Source organism: Dermochelys coriacea, chromosome 3 (assembly GCF_009764565.3).
Source record: "Dermochelys coriacea isolate rDerCor1 chromosome 3, rDerCor1.pri.v4, whole genome shotgun sequence".
Lineage (NCBI taxonomy): Eukaryota > Metazoa > Chordata > Testudines > Dermochelyidae > Dermochelys > Dermochelys coriacea.
Genome location: NC_050070.1, coordinates 44,330,657 through 44,347,800, shown reverse-complemented (window position 1 = coordinate 44,347,800; position 17,144 = coordinate 44,330,657). Strand labels below are relative to the sequence as shown.

Sequence of the window (17,144 nt, the reverse complement as noted above, 5' to 3'; positions counted from 1 at the left end):
TTAGGAATAGCAGTACAAAGACGGGGCTCCCTTTCTCAAGGAGACTTCGGCTCTTTCAGTCCCCCTAAGAAGATCGATTTGTTCTGATTAAAGAATTTGGAATGAGCTATTGGAGCACATAACAGATCAGAAATTATTCCCTTTCCAAAGCTAGCTTGGGGCTAGAGCGACCAGGGATTTCCTCCTCCTCTTCCCCTCCCCAGTCTTGGAAACTCTACATAGCGATTACAAATCGCGGAGGCGCCCTAGCAAGGGAGCGTGGAAGAGGCACTTGAGAAGATTGATCTATGAGCAGGACCCCATTCAAACAGGGTGGTACATTTCGTAACCAAGTGTTGTGCAACACAGGGCATTGTTCGCCCTTCTCTTGGCATCTGTGCGAGCTAATTGCGTGCAGCGAAGGCCAGGGGCACTGTCAGCAAGTAGGAGCCAACAGGGTGTAGAAAGGAAGTCTTTGCCTTCATGGGACTCTTCAAGTGTAGCTGCCGTTGCCTCGCCTTGCTGTCCCCTCCGTGTGTGAGTGCCTGAGACAGAGTGACCCCGATGCTGTGGCAAAGGCGCCTGGTTCTTGAGCGGGGAGGCTGCCGGGCGAGTGTGGGTGCGTGCACGTTGCAGCCAGGAGGCTGCCCAATTGGGTTGGTGTGTGCTGGCTGTGCAGCTCCAGCCAGTCTTCTTCCCCTCTCTGTGGGAAGTGATGGTTGAGTCCAGCAGCGGTAGCAGCAGCTCCTTGTGTCTCTAGCAGCCCGTCTGCTGCGCTCTCGATCCCTCCCTCTCTCCTCCTCCTCTTTCTCACGCTCGCTGGATCGCTCTCCTCCTGCTGCCTCTTCTCTCTTGCCTTCCTGCTTCTCCCGAGGCCTCTCTGCCTGGGTCTCTGCTTGGTGTTCCTCCCCCTTGGACCGGCCAGCCAGCAGCCAGGCTCTCCGGGCTCTCAGCATCCTAGCCCTGCAGTGGCTCAGGACTTGATGCTATGAGCAGAGCGAAGCGAGCCGAGCGACCAGTCCTGCAGGAGGCGTCGAATGCTGCGCTGCTCTCGGGACCTGGATCTTTCCCCTCTTCCTCTCTTTGCCCTTTGGTGATTATTTGGCACGGTCCTTAGTCCCACTGCTCCTCGGAGGAGACGGTCACAGCCGAGAAGAGCCGCTGGGGCTGCGTGTGGGTGTGTGGAATAACTGCAGACATGACTGCGTGGAGGAAATTCAAGTCTCTGCTGTTTTTCTGCGCGGGGCTCCTCACTGCAGCTCAGGGTAAGAGCTGGGTTTCTTGCAATCGGAGTCTATATTTGCGCTCAGGGAGGAGCTGGCTGGGGATCGGGGCGGTTATTTCATCCCAACTCCCCGCTCCCCACCGGCGAGTTCCCCATCACGGGTTTCTGTTCAACGCAATTACGGGCATTCGGCTTCGCAAGCTCTTCTCCCCCCCCCCTTTCCCTTATCCTCTCTCTCCCATGCGGACTTCTCCGGGCTTTGGGTTCAGAGCCCGCCCGATGGCCCCTGACAAGCATTCGGGGGAAAGCGGGCGAGCAGGAGCCGGACCCCAACTGCTCTGTGCCCGCCGTGCTGCTCCCAGAGGAGCTGTGAGCACAGGTTGCGGAGGGGAGTTTGCGAACAGCGGTGCGGTACTCACCAGCCTGCTATGGGCAGCACCTGGGCGGGCAAGTTTCTCTCTCCCCTCCCCTGCCCTCCCCGGATTTAAAGACACCTCCCCGCTCCCGACACCGCGATCTGCCTCCCTGCTCCCGCGGCTGGGCGAGCGGGTGGCTGGGGGGAGTCGCCCCCCGCCTCCGCTTTCCCTCTAGTCCGACTTCGTCTCTTGTAAGTTGCCAGGAGTGGCCTAGGTGTGTGGGGGGGGGGTGTAGCGGAAAGAAGGGAAGCTGGGTCCGGCTTCTCTTTTGATCTCCCCCCCCCCCTTCTCCTCTCCCCTGCGGGGATGGAGGGGAGCCCAGCGCCTAAGATGCACAGCGTTCCCCACCCGAGCGGCTTGGCTTTCGCCGGGGAAGGAGTTAGGTGAAGGGGTGCAGAACTAGGCATCGCCGCTTCAAGGCTGGCCTCAGCCCGAACACTTGCCTCTTGTCTGGAGACCACAACTTGCCCATTATTCACGTCGCCTCTCCTCAGCCGGGTCCTTTTAAGTGCTGCGCCGGGGGGGGGGGGGGGAGAGGCTGCTCACAGCCAGGCACCTGTCCCTGGTTCCTACTCACCTGCTCTCAGCTGTTGTCTCTAGATGCAGCCTGCCCTGGGGTGGGGAGGTCGGTTTATTGTGGAAATCCGCCCAGCGCCTGGGGGGTGAGGGCAGGGCTCTTCCCCCGCTCCCAAACTTTCAAAAATGTTTCTTAAAAAGAAAGAGTGGGCTCCCTCTTATTTTCCTCCCGTCTTCTGCCTCCTGCTGCGGCTCCCCAAGTTGGTTTTTTTTTTCTTTTTTCTTTTCTTTTTCTGGAGGGGGCGGCTGACTGAAAATAGAGAAGGAGAGAAAGAAAGCGAAACGCCAGGCTGCACACCGAGGAGGCGTTTTTAGTTCCTCGTTCCCTGTCCTGCTCTCCCCTTTGGGCCCGTCGTGCTGGGGGTCACTGCCTACCCTGGGCGGCCTTGCGGAGCGCCCTTTGTGTTTCGTGTGCTCCTGGGGTAGCTTTGGTCCGCAGGCAGCGGTTCCGAGAGGGGTGCGGGGCAGTAGGTGTGAATCTAATTCTGACCCGCTTGGGCTGGGCACAGGAACCGGCGGAGCGGCAGTAAGACACGTCTGGTCCCTAACCCCCCGAGGACCCTGCCTCAGCCCAAATCGTGGGGCTGCCCCGGGAGCCAGGGCAACGTCGGCTCACGAGGCTATCTCCGATCTCCTTTTACCGGTTGGGAATGAAGAACAGAGAAGCACAAGCATGGGATTGACTGGGTAGTGGTGCTGAAAGGGCAGCTCCTTAAGTGGGGGTTGTCCTTGGTGCATTACACATGGTGCACTCCAGTCCCAGACGAGCAAAACAAATCTTTTATGTCTAATCACCTGTCCAGACGGTCCGGCGTCCCCAGCTCCCACCTGGCCAGCCCCTTTCTGCCCCTTGATCGTTTCCCCCGGGTTGGCAGGGGCTATTTGTTTGTCCCCTTTTCGGTTCCTGATCCTTCCCCAATTAACCGACGCTTAGCACTGCCCTGCGGCTGTTTAATAATCCTCAGGCGTCCCTGGCACTTCAGCCCCCGCCTCTGGATTGGGTGCGTTTGGGGAAGAACGACATGAAGCCGGATCCGGGGGCACGTCGCGCTGGGGCTAGGAGGCGGGGTGGGACCCGCTGCCTGGGGCCAGCAGCGCCGCCAGGTCCAGAAGATCGGGGCCGGGGGGAGGGAGGGATAGGCTCGGTCAGGAACTGACACCCACTGGCAATTCCCAGCTCTGCCCCTGCCACAGCCCACCCCACCGTAGCAAGGCCAATCGTCTGTCCCCTGGCCGGGCCTCGGGTGTGGAATGGGGCGAGTTGCAATCAATGCTACTATTGTCTCCGCTTTCTTGGAGGGCCCGCTCCTCATTTATAACAAACACTGTAGTTGGTTCTGGCGTTTGACATTTAAGTGGTTTTTTTTTTTGCAAAGCGGACAGCACATATGAAAAGCTGGAGGCTGGGTCCTGGTTATCCAGCGCTGATCCGCCGTGGTTTGCTTACATACAAAGAGGGTGGCCGGGCACATTTGGGCACTATCCCCGATGCTGTGCTGCAGAATATAATTATACCTGGTTTAATATGGAGCAGGAACGCACCCACTTAAAGGCGGCAACCTGCCTTAATATTGAAGCCAAACAACAGGTAGAAGAGGAACCAGCAGGGATATTTGACATAATTCTTTCCCATTAAGGTCCCTAGGCAGTTGCGCGTAGGTATCTATATTTAGTACAAGATAAACCTAAGGCTGGAATTAGATTTACAGAGTAAAAAGAGCGAGAGAATTCATTGCTTGGTAACATGAACAGCCTTTGCTTCCAGAAGCCCATAAAATTGTAATGAATAGATCCCAGGAACTCTTTATTTTAGCTGTCCAATGGCGGTGAATTCATTTGCTGTTCATTGTAATAGGGATTCTCTTGGGTTTGATATGTAAAGCTCCAAAGTGCTGCATTTTTCTGTAGGTGTTGCCTTGCACGTAGTTTTCCCTTTATCCAGCTGTAAATGAAAGCTGTTCTGCCTTCTGCATTGCTCTTTAACAGTAGCATTATGAAATGAAATTCAGACCCTCTGCTGCTGCTGTATAATTGGCTACAACTTTTCAAGGATAAAAAGCAAGGACTGAATGTAGGTAAAGAAATGCGCACATTTCCCCTTAACGTAGTAAGCAGACGTAAGAGGCATTGCTATGACTTCCGTTCAGTTGCTACCATTAAGTTATACTGATGGATGTGAGTATTTTGGAAAACAGGTAAAGTTTTTCTCCTTTTATATGCTATAGAGAGATAGACATGGAGTCATTTAAAAATATCACTCCTTCAGAAATTACCGGAGAAAAGAATCCTTCACAAGGCAAACAACAGCAGTACTCAGCTCTGTAGGGGAAAGTGGCTTGTTTATCAAAGTCATTTGTTCATTTTGATAGGCTACATCTCAGCCAAAAACCTCCAGGAGTCTGTTAGTTTCTTTGAATCGTGCAAAAACACAGTAGCATTGCCCTCTCTCTCTCTGTCTCTCTCCCACTCTCTCTTTAAAAAAAAGATTAGAAACATCTACTAATAGGAAAGTAAAGCAGAAGATTTAAATTACTGTGAGATTAAAATTTCTTCAGGCTAGAAGGTTAAAATAATCTCTACTGGTGAAAACTTTATTCTTTGGCACCTCTAGCTACTTTTATAGAAGACAACATAGGGGAATGCATTGATGGAATATTTTATATTGGGTACAATACATGTTTTCAAATGTTTTCAAGATCAGTTACTGTCCTTTTTGTCTTTTTGTCCTTTTTCAGATCACTTTGGAATACTTTCTCTTTCATTGCCACTTAATTGTCTCAAACAGAATGTTCATAAACAAGTTTTATTTTATATTACAACCTCTGTGGTATAATTCATATTAATCGAAAAGAGAGAAGGAAAGAGATTTCTGAGTTTAAATCATATCCAGTCTGGGAAAGCACTCACACATCTACACTTTAAGATCTTGTTTTAAAAAAAGCAAGCCTGCATTTTATGTACTCTTTGTTAGCTGTGGTCACTTTGTCAAATAATTACTATGACTACAATACCTATAAGTTTCCACTACATTTAAGGCCTGCTCAGTATATTGAGTTGAAAGCATTTCTCTCTTAAAGTAATATATTTTCTCTATCTCCAGAGCAATGTTTCTCAAACTGTGAAGATGGTGTCCTTAGAGAGGCTCCTGTCTCCTCCAGAGGAAGCTCAAACCAGCAAGGAGAAAATGAGTTAGAGTTTTTTTTAAAAAAATATTTTGCACTTAGGACCAGAGCCAAGCATTGGATGTTCAGAAGTGAGCGATAAGTACTCAATGGACAATCCTTTTCTGCTCAGTCCAAAGTGGAAATGGCCTAACAAGAAACAAAAATGAGCAAGCAGTTCTGTCCCAAGGATTAAAATATGCTGTCCTAATGTACCAGGGTATTCACTTTTAATAAATTATGTCCTCATTTTAAAAATGTGCCTTTACATTAGGAAAGACCCATGTTTCTGTGTTTACACTAGAGTAAAAATATTAGGTAAAGTCTGAGAAAACTACACTGTAGAAATTATGAGTTCATCAGAGATCCCAAGAACATATCCACCTTCTAGTTTTAACCCTCCTATTAAAGATGGTCCAAAAGAAGATACAGTAGTTTGCTAATATGAGGCCCTGACGATGGTGTACAAGAACCCAGTCGTGTGAAGTGTACACTGACTTCAGGGCTCACTAAAATCAAAATGGGTGTTGAGGGCATAAGGCACCTTCTAAGATAGACTGTAAGCACAGGAAATAGTCTCTGGGTTAGTTTCAGTTGCTTACTTTTGTACCTACACATTTATGCCCTTTCATACATATGTTTGATTTAGACTAGAGCTTGAGAGTATCGTGTGTTGTTTGTTTGTTTGTTTTGTTTTTCTGCTAAGTGTTCCTCCTATACAAATTTGGGGCCCAATTCTTTATCTCATTTGTACTGGTTCTACAGTAGTGTAATGACATATTTATTTAGGCTTGGATTTTCAAAGAAGCTTAAGGAAATTAGGATCCAGATACATTTGAAATTGAAACTTTGATCCCACTGAATACAAGTGTGTAAATCTCAAGGAACAGAAACCAACAAATTAACTAATTGTTGTACTGAGGGTCCTTTTTGGGAAGTGACAGAGAACCCTTATTGACTCTTAATTTGAAAATTTACAAATTCAGTCTTTTGTACACTATCATTTGACCTTCACATTAATACCTTGTTTCAGAGTAATCCACTGCTTAAGGTATGGTGCTGTAAATTCAGATCTTACTGTAAGACATGAAGTAACTGGGATCTTCATGTCTCTAGTTCCTGAAGCCCGGTCTATGCTTAAAAACTAGATTGGTAGGGGTGTGATTTGTTTGCTGACATCATTATGCCAGTAAAAGCCCTAGTATAGATGCAGTTATATCAGTACATCTTATTTTGATTGGCTGAATCAGAGTAAGGTATGAGAACTTTTATGCCATTATAATTGTCTTTACAAGGTGGCATTTGCCACTTTAATTATGCTAACATAGTTAAAGCAGCAAAACTTTTAAGTTTAGACAAAGCCTGTAGTGTAGTTAAGTGGCTTTACTATAAAGGTATCCTAGTGTAATTGCAATAAGATTATGGCCCTTCTGGAATCACATCCACATGGCTGCAAAATTAAGATTACAGTGTTAAGATTTTTTTTTCCCCATTTCTGCAATGAACAAAGAATGAGTGATATGGAAGTGCCCCATATGGAGGTATGAATCACTTTTTTTTAACTGAGATACTTTACTTTTCTACATCAGCTGCAATTTCCTTTCCAGTGGGTCTCAAACTTATTTTTTTGCACGGACCACTTAAAAATTGCTGAGGGTCTCTGCGGACCACTTAATGATCTTTCCAAATGTTGTTTGTACTGTTAGCTAACTATTGTAAAGCATTTTGGATAAAAGCGCTATATAAAAAAACCCTTAATAATAACAATAAACTTTTTTTGCTCTACAAATAAAAGCACACAACTCATATTTTAATATCAGTAGTCTTACCTTTCTAATGCAATGGATGTGCCCTCTCTCCTCTGCTGCAGCAGCCCCCAAGCTGGGGCTGTGAAGGAGGCGGAGGGAGGGTCTCTCCCTCTCTCCTCCGCCACAGCAGCCCCTGAGCTGGGGCTGGGAAAGAGTGGGGTCTCTTCCCCCACTACAGCAGCCACAGAGCTGAGGCTGGGAAGGAGGACCGTCTCTCCCCAGCAGCCACAGCCCTGGAGCTGGGGAAAACCACTTCTTTCTCTGGCCACTGCAGCCCTGCACATCCCATATTCCTTCCACCTCCTCTTCTCACCCCATTGCCCCCTCCCACCTACCCCCTTCCCCACCCCCAAGGCCACCGCTTCACTTTACATGTGTGTCTTCTCCAGGGTCCAGGCACCTAATTAGTGGAGCCATGCCTGCACAGCTCCACTAATTAGGTGGGTGGCCCTTCATTCTCTCGTGTGCAGCTGCCCAAGCGTGCACCTAAGAGGGAACTATCCGCGGACCATCTGCATGGAGCTTGCGGAACACTGGTAGTCCATGGACCACAGTTTAAGAACCTTGCTTTACACCATTTTGATCAAGCAGTAACTTTTGAACTATGAACAAATGCCTTCAGCACCCGAGGAAAGCTGTGAGATCTTACTTTATCTTCATACATCTTTATCCTAGCTGGATTAAAGATTCAAGTAAACCACACAACATTTCTTCCATATTTAAGAAAATCCACAGTAGCTTGGTTATAAACATTAATTAATGCTTAAACAAACTACTTGGATTAGTGCCAGTGTTATGCTGATATACAAAGGCAATATTTATCAGTTCTCTACATTTAGGAATTTAATTGTAAAAGAAGAAACATACATGCATGGAGACCTCTTGCAAGAGAAATACTACATTGTATGGTCATTAAAGAGTCATACTTTTCTTCAGAGCACACATATTTTTCTCCAAGATTGTATGCAGTTGAAAAACGGTAAACCACAACAATTTCCCATCATTTTTAACTGGAGGGCCCATTCAGTTAAAAAGTAGAGCAAGATTTAATTAGTCTCATATTTCTGATGATTAACCAGATGCCTCGATTAATCAGGGTACTGTCAATAGTTCACTTTCAGTGAAAGATAAGCAAAAATAAACAAACAAAAAACCCCATGATTTCTTGCAATTTTAGTAATGCTTTAATTTCAGGTATAAAAATTCATTACAATTTGTTACAGCTTTGCAGTTATTAAATTATGCATTTTTAATTACCAATTAGCTATCCAATAGCTATTTCCATCTTTATATAACTTAACATTTAGAGACATTATTTACTAAAGCAAAAGAACTTATAATTTTGAGGACCCAATACTACTGCAATTGATGTCAATAGGAGTTTTTCTGTTGATTTCAACAGTAGCTGGATGGGGCCCTTGGTGAATGATTAGGTCTCTGAGTAAGGCTGAGACTTTGTGATGCAATACCCTCTGTGATGCAACACCCTTTTTCTCAGCTGAACTTTCAGTCACTGGGGTCCTCTGTCAGGGTTTACACTGGTGTAAAACAGCATGAACTTGCAGTGAATCTGGGTCATTGATCTTGGGAGCATTAATAGGCTCATATATTTACAAAGATAATCTGTTCTTGAACAATGTATCCAATATACAGATATAGATATAGAATTTTACTCAATTTCTGGTTTGCTGCTTCTCCCCTCCCCTCCTTTAAGAAATTATTGTGGACAATTTGCAGAAAATGCTACCATCATTTTAGTCTTGAAGTGTTTTATGTCTCTTCTACAGTATCCCAGGAATACTGAAGTACAGGATCATGCTCCACAATCATGTCTCTTTTGTACAGTGGTATTCTGGAAAAAATTGTTTGCTAAATTGCAGCTCATACAGTGCTGAGCATGATGAATAATACTTTGCAAAGCCCACACCTTTTGTTTTGCAAACAATTGCATAAAATATTGTCACCATTTTAAAATGGAATTTTGCCCTTCCCTTTTACTTTATTTGCAATTTCAAAGTAATATTTTTTTACTGAAAAGTTGCAAAATGCAAACTTTTGCATATTTTTCTATGAAAGTTATCTTTGGTTTTTATTACAGAGTGGGCTGATATTGACACCTGTAGTTAGATTGCCTTTTTTTTTTTAAACTTAAACACCTCCATTGTTGGCATCAAGCCTTTGAAATCTGGCAGTGTCTCCTGGGGCCAAAGATGTGCCTTTTCTTTTTTCCATGAGCTTCTGATCAAATATAGAAGTGATGTAAACTTTTGAAAATAATCATTTCCCTCCTTTCACATGTGTTGTCAGCATCATTTTGGCAGCAAACCAAAATAATAACCGAATATAAAATTCTAATCTAAGGCCTGCTTTACCAAAGCCATGGCAGCACACATTGTATTGGGAACTCCAGCAGCAGACCAAATCTCCAGGAGTTCAGAAAAGGAGCTGGGCCAGGCTCCACACAACTATCACAAACACAACATATGATTCCAGTGACCCATTCCCACCTCTGGGGGCACCAGATTGGAAAGGAGCTCCCCAGCTCCCATGCTGAGAGAGAGAAAGAGTTGACACTGGCAACCTTAACTGACATTTTCCTGCTTCTGAGTGCTTGACTTTACAATTTAAATAAGGCTTAGATATAGATTTATCATAGTGGGGTTTTTTGAATGTAATTATTGACATTTTGTACGTAGTTGCAATGAGAATATAGTGCTCCAAGGAACCACATAAGATCAGGACACTGTATTTTTAGGCACTGTAGAAACATACTAGCACACATGGATCCTGAAAGAGAACAAAACAAAACAAACAATAAGAAAAGAAGAGGGAACAAAGTGGTGAGGGTAACGGTATGCTTGAGAAAGGGAAACAGGAAGTATCCTTCTGATCTTTCTTATAATATAATACAGGAATTGAGTCAGACTGAGCATTTGGAGACAATGCTACTGTATAATTCACTTTTAGAACTCTAGTACCATTGAGCAGCTGCTGATGTTATAGTAAGTGACCTTCTACATTTGTAGACATATCTCTTGTGAAATGAAATTGATTTCCTTTATCTAAGCACATGAATATCTAGAGTATTCACCTTGACTCATTGTTTGCAGTGGCTCCAATAGGAAGAATGCGATGCTAGTAGATTTTAGGAAAGCAAAGGTGGCAACACAAGAGTATAGAGATGAGTGAACTTTGTTCAGCTCGGTCTCTCTTGCTTACCTATAACCTATTTAAAAGAGGCTGTAAAACAAGCATAAATGTTAAGCCTTGTTAAGATCTTGTTAAGCCTTTTGCAGATCCACAAGGTTGTTAATTTGAAAAGAATCTCCAAGCCTGTGGTTGAAATCCTTGCCTCTATTCACAGCTAGCCAAATTTGGCTTTGATTTTGGTACTGTGCTTTATAGCTTAATTTTGCTAAAAGGATGAATCCTGAGTAGTTGGAACCTGATCCAAAGCCCAGGGAACCCAATGGCCATTATTGCACCCTCCATCCATGTAGAAAACTCATATCAAAATGAGAACATAGGGGCAAGTCAAATATTGATGAATAGAGCCCTAACTCTTACATAATATGAATATTTGATATTATGCAAATAGCCACAGAAGCTTTATTTACATTAAAGATCCATTATATTTGAAATCTGTTGACCAGCCTGAAGTGTATGCTCTTTGCTCCATTTCTCTAGCATTTAATTTATTTGCTTTTGAGGAGAGATTAACATTTAATTGCTTTCTTTAGTAACATTTAGTAAACAGACTGATTAAATGGAGATGATCTGTGCAAACAGGAAAGAAGGATTTCTACAACTCGCGTTGCCATGGCAATCTAGTTCTTTCTGTCAACTCTTGAGAGGCTCCAGAGTCTTTTTTTAAAAAAACAGTGCATCAGATAATAGTTTGGAATATGAGGTTGCCCTGGTTTTTATATTTTATGGTTTAAGACAGCTGAGCATCTAACCCCTAGTATTCTGTATGCACCTATAAACAGTAAATACAATAAAATATGATAGCATGTTGCAATCCAATCAATGGAGTTATGTTGCTTTATACCACCTGCGGATCCAGCCTTAGATGTTGTGTTATCAGGCTGTTAAGATTTCCTTTGTAACAACGTGATGATGATAAATAGTAATCATCAAAATAATAATAGGTATTGTAGAGTGGAGAGGCCAACTTACAATTGTCATTTTGAGCTCCATGACAATATTTTATCTTGAAGCTTTACATTTTGAGGGAATTACACTACAGAAAAGGATTACAGAACAAAAAAGATTAATCATTTTATTTCTTTTACAGTTCCAATTACAAAATTAGTTCAATGAAATGTTACAGTAGGAAAGAAGAATAAAAGGCTATGTTGCCTGAACATTTCAATTACTATCTGAGGTACTTCTAACCAAACTAAACTTTCCCATTTGATTTATACTCAGCAAAATGTATGCATTTTGTCTCTTTTGAAATAAAAATAAAGTTACTTTAAAATAGTTTTTAAAGAAATAAGTTGTTGGTTTAAAGAGGTATTTCTTAGGTTGCAGTTGGAAGAGAAAGGAATGTGGTATGAACATAAGATAAAATGCAGTGCTATTTCTACTGGGAAAATAGGTTTATTTGTATTGCAGAAGCCCAGGAAGAGGTCTTTTTTTCTTTTTATTAATGTTCCTGGAAGATGACGGTCAGACAGTTGGTGTAGTTTCTTTACCACTTGGTAATGGATTTGAGATGACTAATATTACATTAAAAAGAAAGTTTAGGAATCATTTTGTCAAAGTGAATTCAGTTTTAAAGTATATCATGAATATCTATCTGATCAGTTCTTTCTGCATATAGACACTTGTAATTTGGATCAATAATAGCTAGTCATTTTACTGTTATATGTCTGAGTTTCTACTGCTGAAAACTGGAACTAATCCAGTATTTCAAGTAAGGATGAAGGGCCAGATTCTCCTCTCAGGAACTTTGGTGCAACCTATTTGGGGTGGTACCAATTTAACTGACAAGAAAATGAGTCATTACAACCCCTCACAAAGCTGGCTCTTCAAGCCTTGCTCAGACAACACTCTCCCTGGTTTCAGAGGGATTGGGCATTGAGTAAGGACTGCAAGATCAGGTCCCAAGAGTTCAGAGACTTCTCCTCCTGTCTCACCTTCTCACACTCTTTATAACTTTCACTTTACTAGTACTGAATCTTAGTGTCTGAAGAAGACCTGAAAAAGTTGGTCCAATAAATAATGTTACCTCACCCACCTTGTCTCTTTTATTTAACAAAGAAACAGACTTGTGGATGGAATACATTTGTGATACATCGTGACTCAAGTCATACTCATTCTGCCTGCAACACAACCCCTTTGTAACCAAGTATCTGATGGAAGGGTAAATCTGTTTACTGAATAACAGAACATGTGCATAGTATAAGGCTTCTGCTGAGCTCATTGTAGTAAAGAAGCAAGTTTTAGAGTAAAGTCCAATGCACATGGAAGGGTGGTGGGAACAATCTTTTTTATATGCATCTTAATTTTTGCATTATTTTCAGAGTTAAGTACCTGCAGGTCCCATTGACTTCAGTGGAAACTGCAGATGCTTGGCTCCCCAGAACCTCTTGTCATTTGTGCCTAATTTACATTTACTTTTGAACAGTAAAGAGAATGGATACAATACATAATAGCCATTCACCTTTTGTTAAATGTGAGGTACCTTTAGCTAATTGTTCTATAAGATCCAAACCTCATACAGTTTCCCAGTATAAACCCATTTTCTTTGTTTTATTTAAACACCAAAGTATCCCATTTCCCCCCATATATAAAGTCACACTGAAGAAAGAGATCTGAACATGACATACTCAGGAACAGAATAGCAATTAAAGAGCAAAAATTATGAAGCAGTGGAAGATGCAATTTGAAACTAAGCCACACTTCATGTAGACTGTATTGGATGCCTATTAAGTGGCTTTGTCCAGGCCCAGGACTAAGAGAAAGCAAACAACAAATACTCTATATTATTTCTTCTGTTGGAATTCTGTTCTGTTTTCTCTGTCTATCTGGTTCTGATGGGCAGGGATTATCTTTATTTTGGGTTGTATTTATTCCTGTGAGGAACAACCTATTGTAGGAAATGGCACAGTGCCTCACTACCTCGAGGAAATGCAAGGAGAGCTTCCCAACTCCTCTACTTTAAGAGGTGCAGCAAGCACATGCCCCCTTGGTGAGACAGCTTTGCTGGCTGGTGGATAAAGCTAGTGGAACTATGGCTTTGCTTACTCCCTGCCCAACCCTGCTCACAACTGACAACTTGCTTCTATGGGGATTGAGCAATTTTGTAGCAGCCCTTGCACTTGGGGGAGCAAAGAGGTTGTAATTTTTACATGGGCCCCATGAGTTAGAGAGGCATCTTATTCCCTCCACTGTGGAACTGCATGAGGGCCAGACACAATTAAATAATTTCTGCCTTGTATAGCATTAGACAAGTGTTCAGTGATTAAAAGAGCTAGATTGAAGAAACCCCCCTATTGATGTCAATGAGCATTGGATCAGGCCCTAAGCAAATAACAACCCATTTTGTTAATACAATAATAACATGACAATATTTTCTGGTGGTGTATATAATACAAAAATCTTTGTCACTCATGGGCCAAGTTCCTGACAGGTGTAATTCCATTGTCTTCAGTGGAAAATGTCATAGACCTGATCAGTGTAACCCCAGAGTTGAATTTGTTTGAAAGTGAAAGCCTTGCCATAGAGTACATACACTTTCAGAGACAGTTCTGTAGAACAGAAGTGTTATAAAGGACTTACTTGCCCCTGGTCACATCTTTATGTTTACTGAGTGACACTGCACATATCTAGGTAATAACTAAAGAAAAGCACAGTGCAGAAGGATCTATCCCATGGGAACACAATCAATTAAAAAACTAATCACTTTTTGACACTGGAATGATAAAGCAGTGCCCATGATGAAGAAATGGGCTATTGCAGTGGCAGAAACTGTGTCACATGAAGGTCTAGCATTCAGCTTGCAGGACAGCACAGATAAATGTAAAAACCTTTGGAAATCATTCTTAGACTTTATCGGCTCACTCTCCGATAGCATTAGATAAAGAGATATAAAATGGAATACATCACTACATTGTGCACTGGGACATTCAGTCAGATACCGCTTTTCTTTTCTTTTTTACAGGAGTCTTTTTCCCCGGTTTTTTTCTTTTCTAATACGTTAATTATAATAATTTGTCACTCTTTATTATTTTTACAGGACCATAAGTATGAGGTGCTGTACAGGAAAATTCATATTTATTTTTTGTGGTAGGATAATGGCTAGAGCCCCAAATGAGTGTGGATCCCCATAATACTGAGTACAGTGCAAAACACAGAGGAAGAAAAAGCTTATAATCTAACTGGACAAGACACATACAAATTGGGAGGGGAAACAGATGCACAGAGAGGTGAAGTATTTCCCCCCCCAAGGTCACATACAAGAATTGGGGAAAAGAACCCAAGTCTCGTTGCCTTGCCCACAGATCAGTACCCTATTCACAGTCATCCTTAAGGGCTGATGATTATCCTGGATGCCAACTTCTGGTGGAACCAAATCAGGATAGTGGGGAGACAAGGTGCCAAATCTAGATTTGGGGTTTGTATATTCAACCTTTTGGGGGCCACCAGAAACATTTTTCATCCTGGATGACAAAACACCTAGTGCCAGCCCTGACCCTATCCACTGCCACACACTGCCTCTCTATTTGACAGTACATTTACTTCATATCATTTCACTGTGTCAGTACACTGGATGTAATTCCCAGCATAGCATTTCTCATATGTTATTCTGGTATTCTTTTCTAGGATTCTTTATACTGTATTGTTTCATTCACTGCATAATTTCTTTCTTGCTCAAATAAAAGAGTTAGAAACATTTTGTGTAATGCTAAAGTGTGATTTGTTGATACTCAGCTCCCAGCTGGAGAAAAGCGCAGGGGAATACTACTGGGAGCTCTTTTGCACACAGCTGCGCAGAGGTTCAACACAAGAGCTAGGCACTTCTTAAACCCTATATAGGGCAAAGGTGAGACTTACATGGTGGCCAGGTCTTGTGCTGTGTCTCTGCACCTGGACGAATTTCACCCTGTGATCACTTCTGCATTCAATAGAGAACACAGGATGGTTCATACTCTTGAGATAAATCCTTTATTTCACAGGCATCTAAGCAACTCCACTGTGGATGTTAGCATTAGTTCCTAACAATACAAATGAAATATTCCCGAACGCCTGTCACATAATTTACAACGATCATGATGCTGTATTCAGAGTAGCAGTCGTGTTAGTCTGTATTCTCAAAAAGAAAAGGAGTACTTGTGGCATCTTAGAGACTAACATTTATTTGAGCATAAGCTTTTGTGAGCTACAGCTCACTTCATTGGATGCATTCAGTGGAAAATACAGCTGTAGCTCACGAAAGCTTATGCTCAAATAAATTGGTTAGTCTCTAAGGTGCCACAAGTACTCCTTTTCTTTTCATGATGCTGTAGTCAGTGTTGCTGATGGCACTTTTAAAAAATACGCATTTCATTACAAATGGCCATTTGGGCCCATTCCATTATCTGCTGTCTAGCTATCTAGTTTTCATTCCAATCACGCTGGTTGTGATAGTTTGCTTTTCTATGTGCAGTAACAATTTTACATTGTAACTACCGGAATAACCACGATATGCTACTGTCTGTCCCATGAGGTTGTGTTTTTTTTTTTTCTGAGGAGCAGCTGACAAAATAAATGTACAGAGCTGGTTTCTGAAAACAGCTGAGTGCCTCATGCCAGGTGCTAAGTGATCTCCTCTCCCACTGAAATCATCTCCCACTGAGTTGTGTTAATAGCTGGCTGGTGGTATACAGCACATTGCACAATGGGCCCAAATTGTGTACACAGTTTGGATGAAATTTGTGCTTGTACAGTGGTGAGCACGAGGACTATATAGCAATCAGATCCCCCTTAAACTGTGTTTTGATGGATTAAGTGGGATGCAATTAGTGCATCAACCTTGTGTGGTCCCTTTGCACAGGAGTGAATTTCACCATCCAGTAATAGATTTCTAAAATAAATATAACACAGGCTAAATACATTCAATCATCTATAGTAGTAGCAAAGTTCCTTCATAAGCCTTTTAAAGGTGGATCTGTATGCACTCAGATAGAACAGCACTGAGTGCTGTATGATAAGATAGGTAGACAAACAGATGGAAGAGACAGGATGTTATAGGACAACCATAGTTGTATGGTGGAGAGATGAGAAAAAGATATTAGTTTTAAAGATAATCCTTTCCCTTTCAGTGACATGGCAGCTCTGGCTCTCTCCACAAGCTCTCAGCCAGCTTTCAAGGCCAGTTAAAGGCTTTTGTCCTAATCTTCAAAGCTATAAATGATTAAACCCTAGTGATATTAAAGACCAAAATTTGACTAAGAACAACCAAAACACTTGTACTCTTCTGGGACAATACAGATCACAAAACCCAGGACAAAGCATGTGAGAGTTGGGGACTAAGTGTCATTTTTGGCTACTGAACAAACTCCGGAGGCTATGTGAATCCAGAGACTGACCATCTTTAGGAAGCACCGCAAAACCTTCCTCTGTACAAAGGCTTTTCCACTATAAGAAGGACACAATACTGAAACTTCCTTCAACCCCCAAAACCCTATCAACCCATAAAAACAAACCCAAAACACAAACACCCAAGAGTAAACTAACACAAGTTTTAAAAAAAACTCACTCTAAAGAGAGCTTTACTCTGAACAGAGAGAAATGCAAGAAATTCCATGAACTCCACTTGGAACTTGGGTATTGCTATTGATTTTACATGGAAAGTGCTCAAATACTACAATGATGGGAGACAGCCTAAAACACAAAGAGAGAAAGAGAGAGAGAACTGCTTCTATTGCTGCCTGGCAGTTTGCTCCTCATACGTGCATTTAGTTTTGATATAACATGGCTACCCACCCTC

At 42.7% G+C, this 17,144-nt stretch overlaps 1 protein-coding gene across 1 annotated transcript in view; it reads left to right on the top strand.

Annotated features, from left to right (window-relative positions):
- Nucleotides 1-229: 229 nt before the first annotated feature.
- CSMD1 (CUB and Sushi multiple domains 1) overlaps nt 230-17,144 on the top strand; it is a 2,060,919-nt gene continuing 2,044,004 nt past the window's right edge. The window contains 1 exon segment of the mRNA XM_038396611.2: nt 230-1,244. Within this exon segment, the coding sequence (XP_038252539.2) occupies nt 1,178-1,244 (67 nt within the window). The 5' untranslated portion in view covers nt 230-1,177.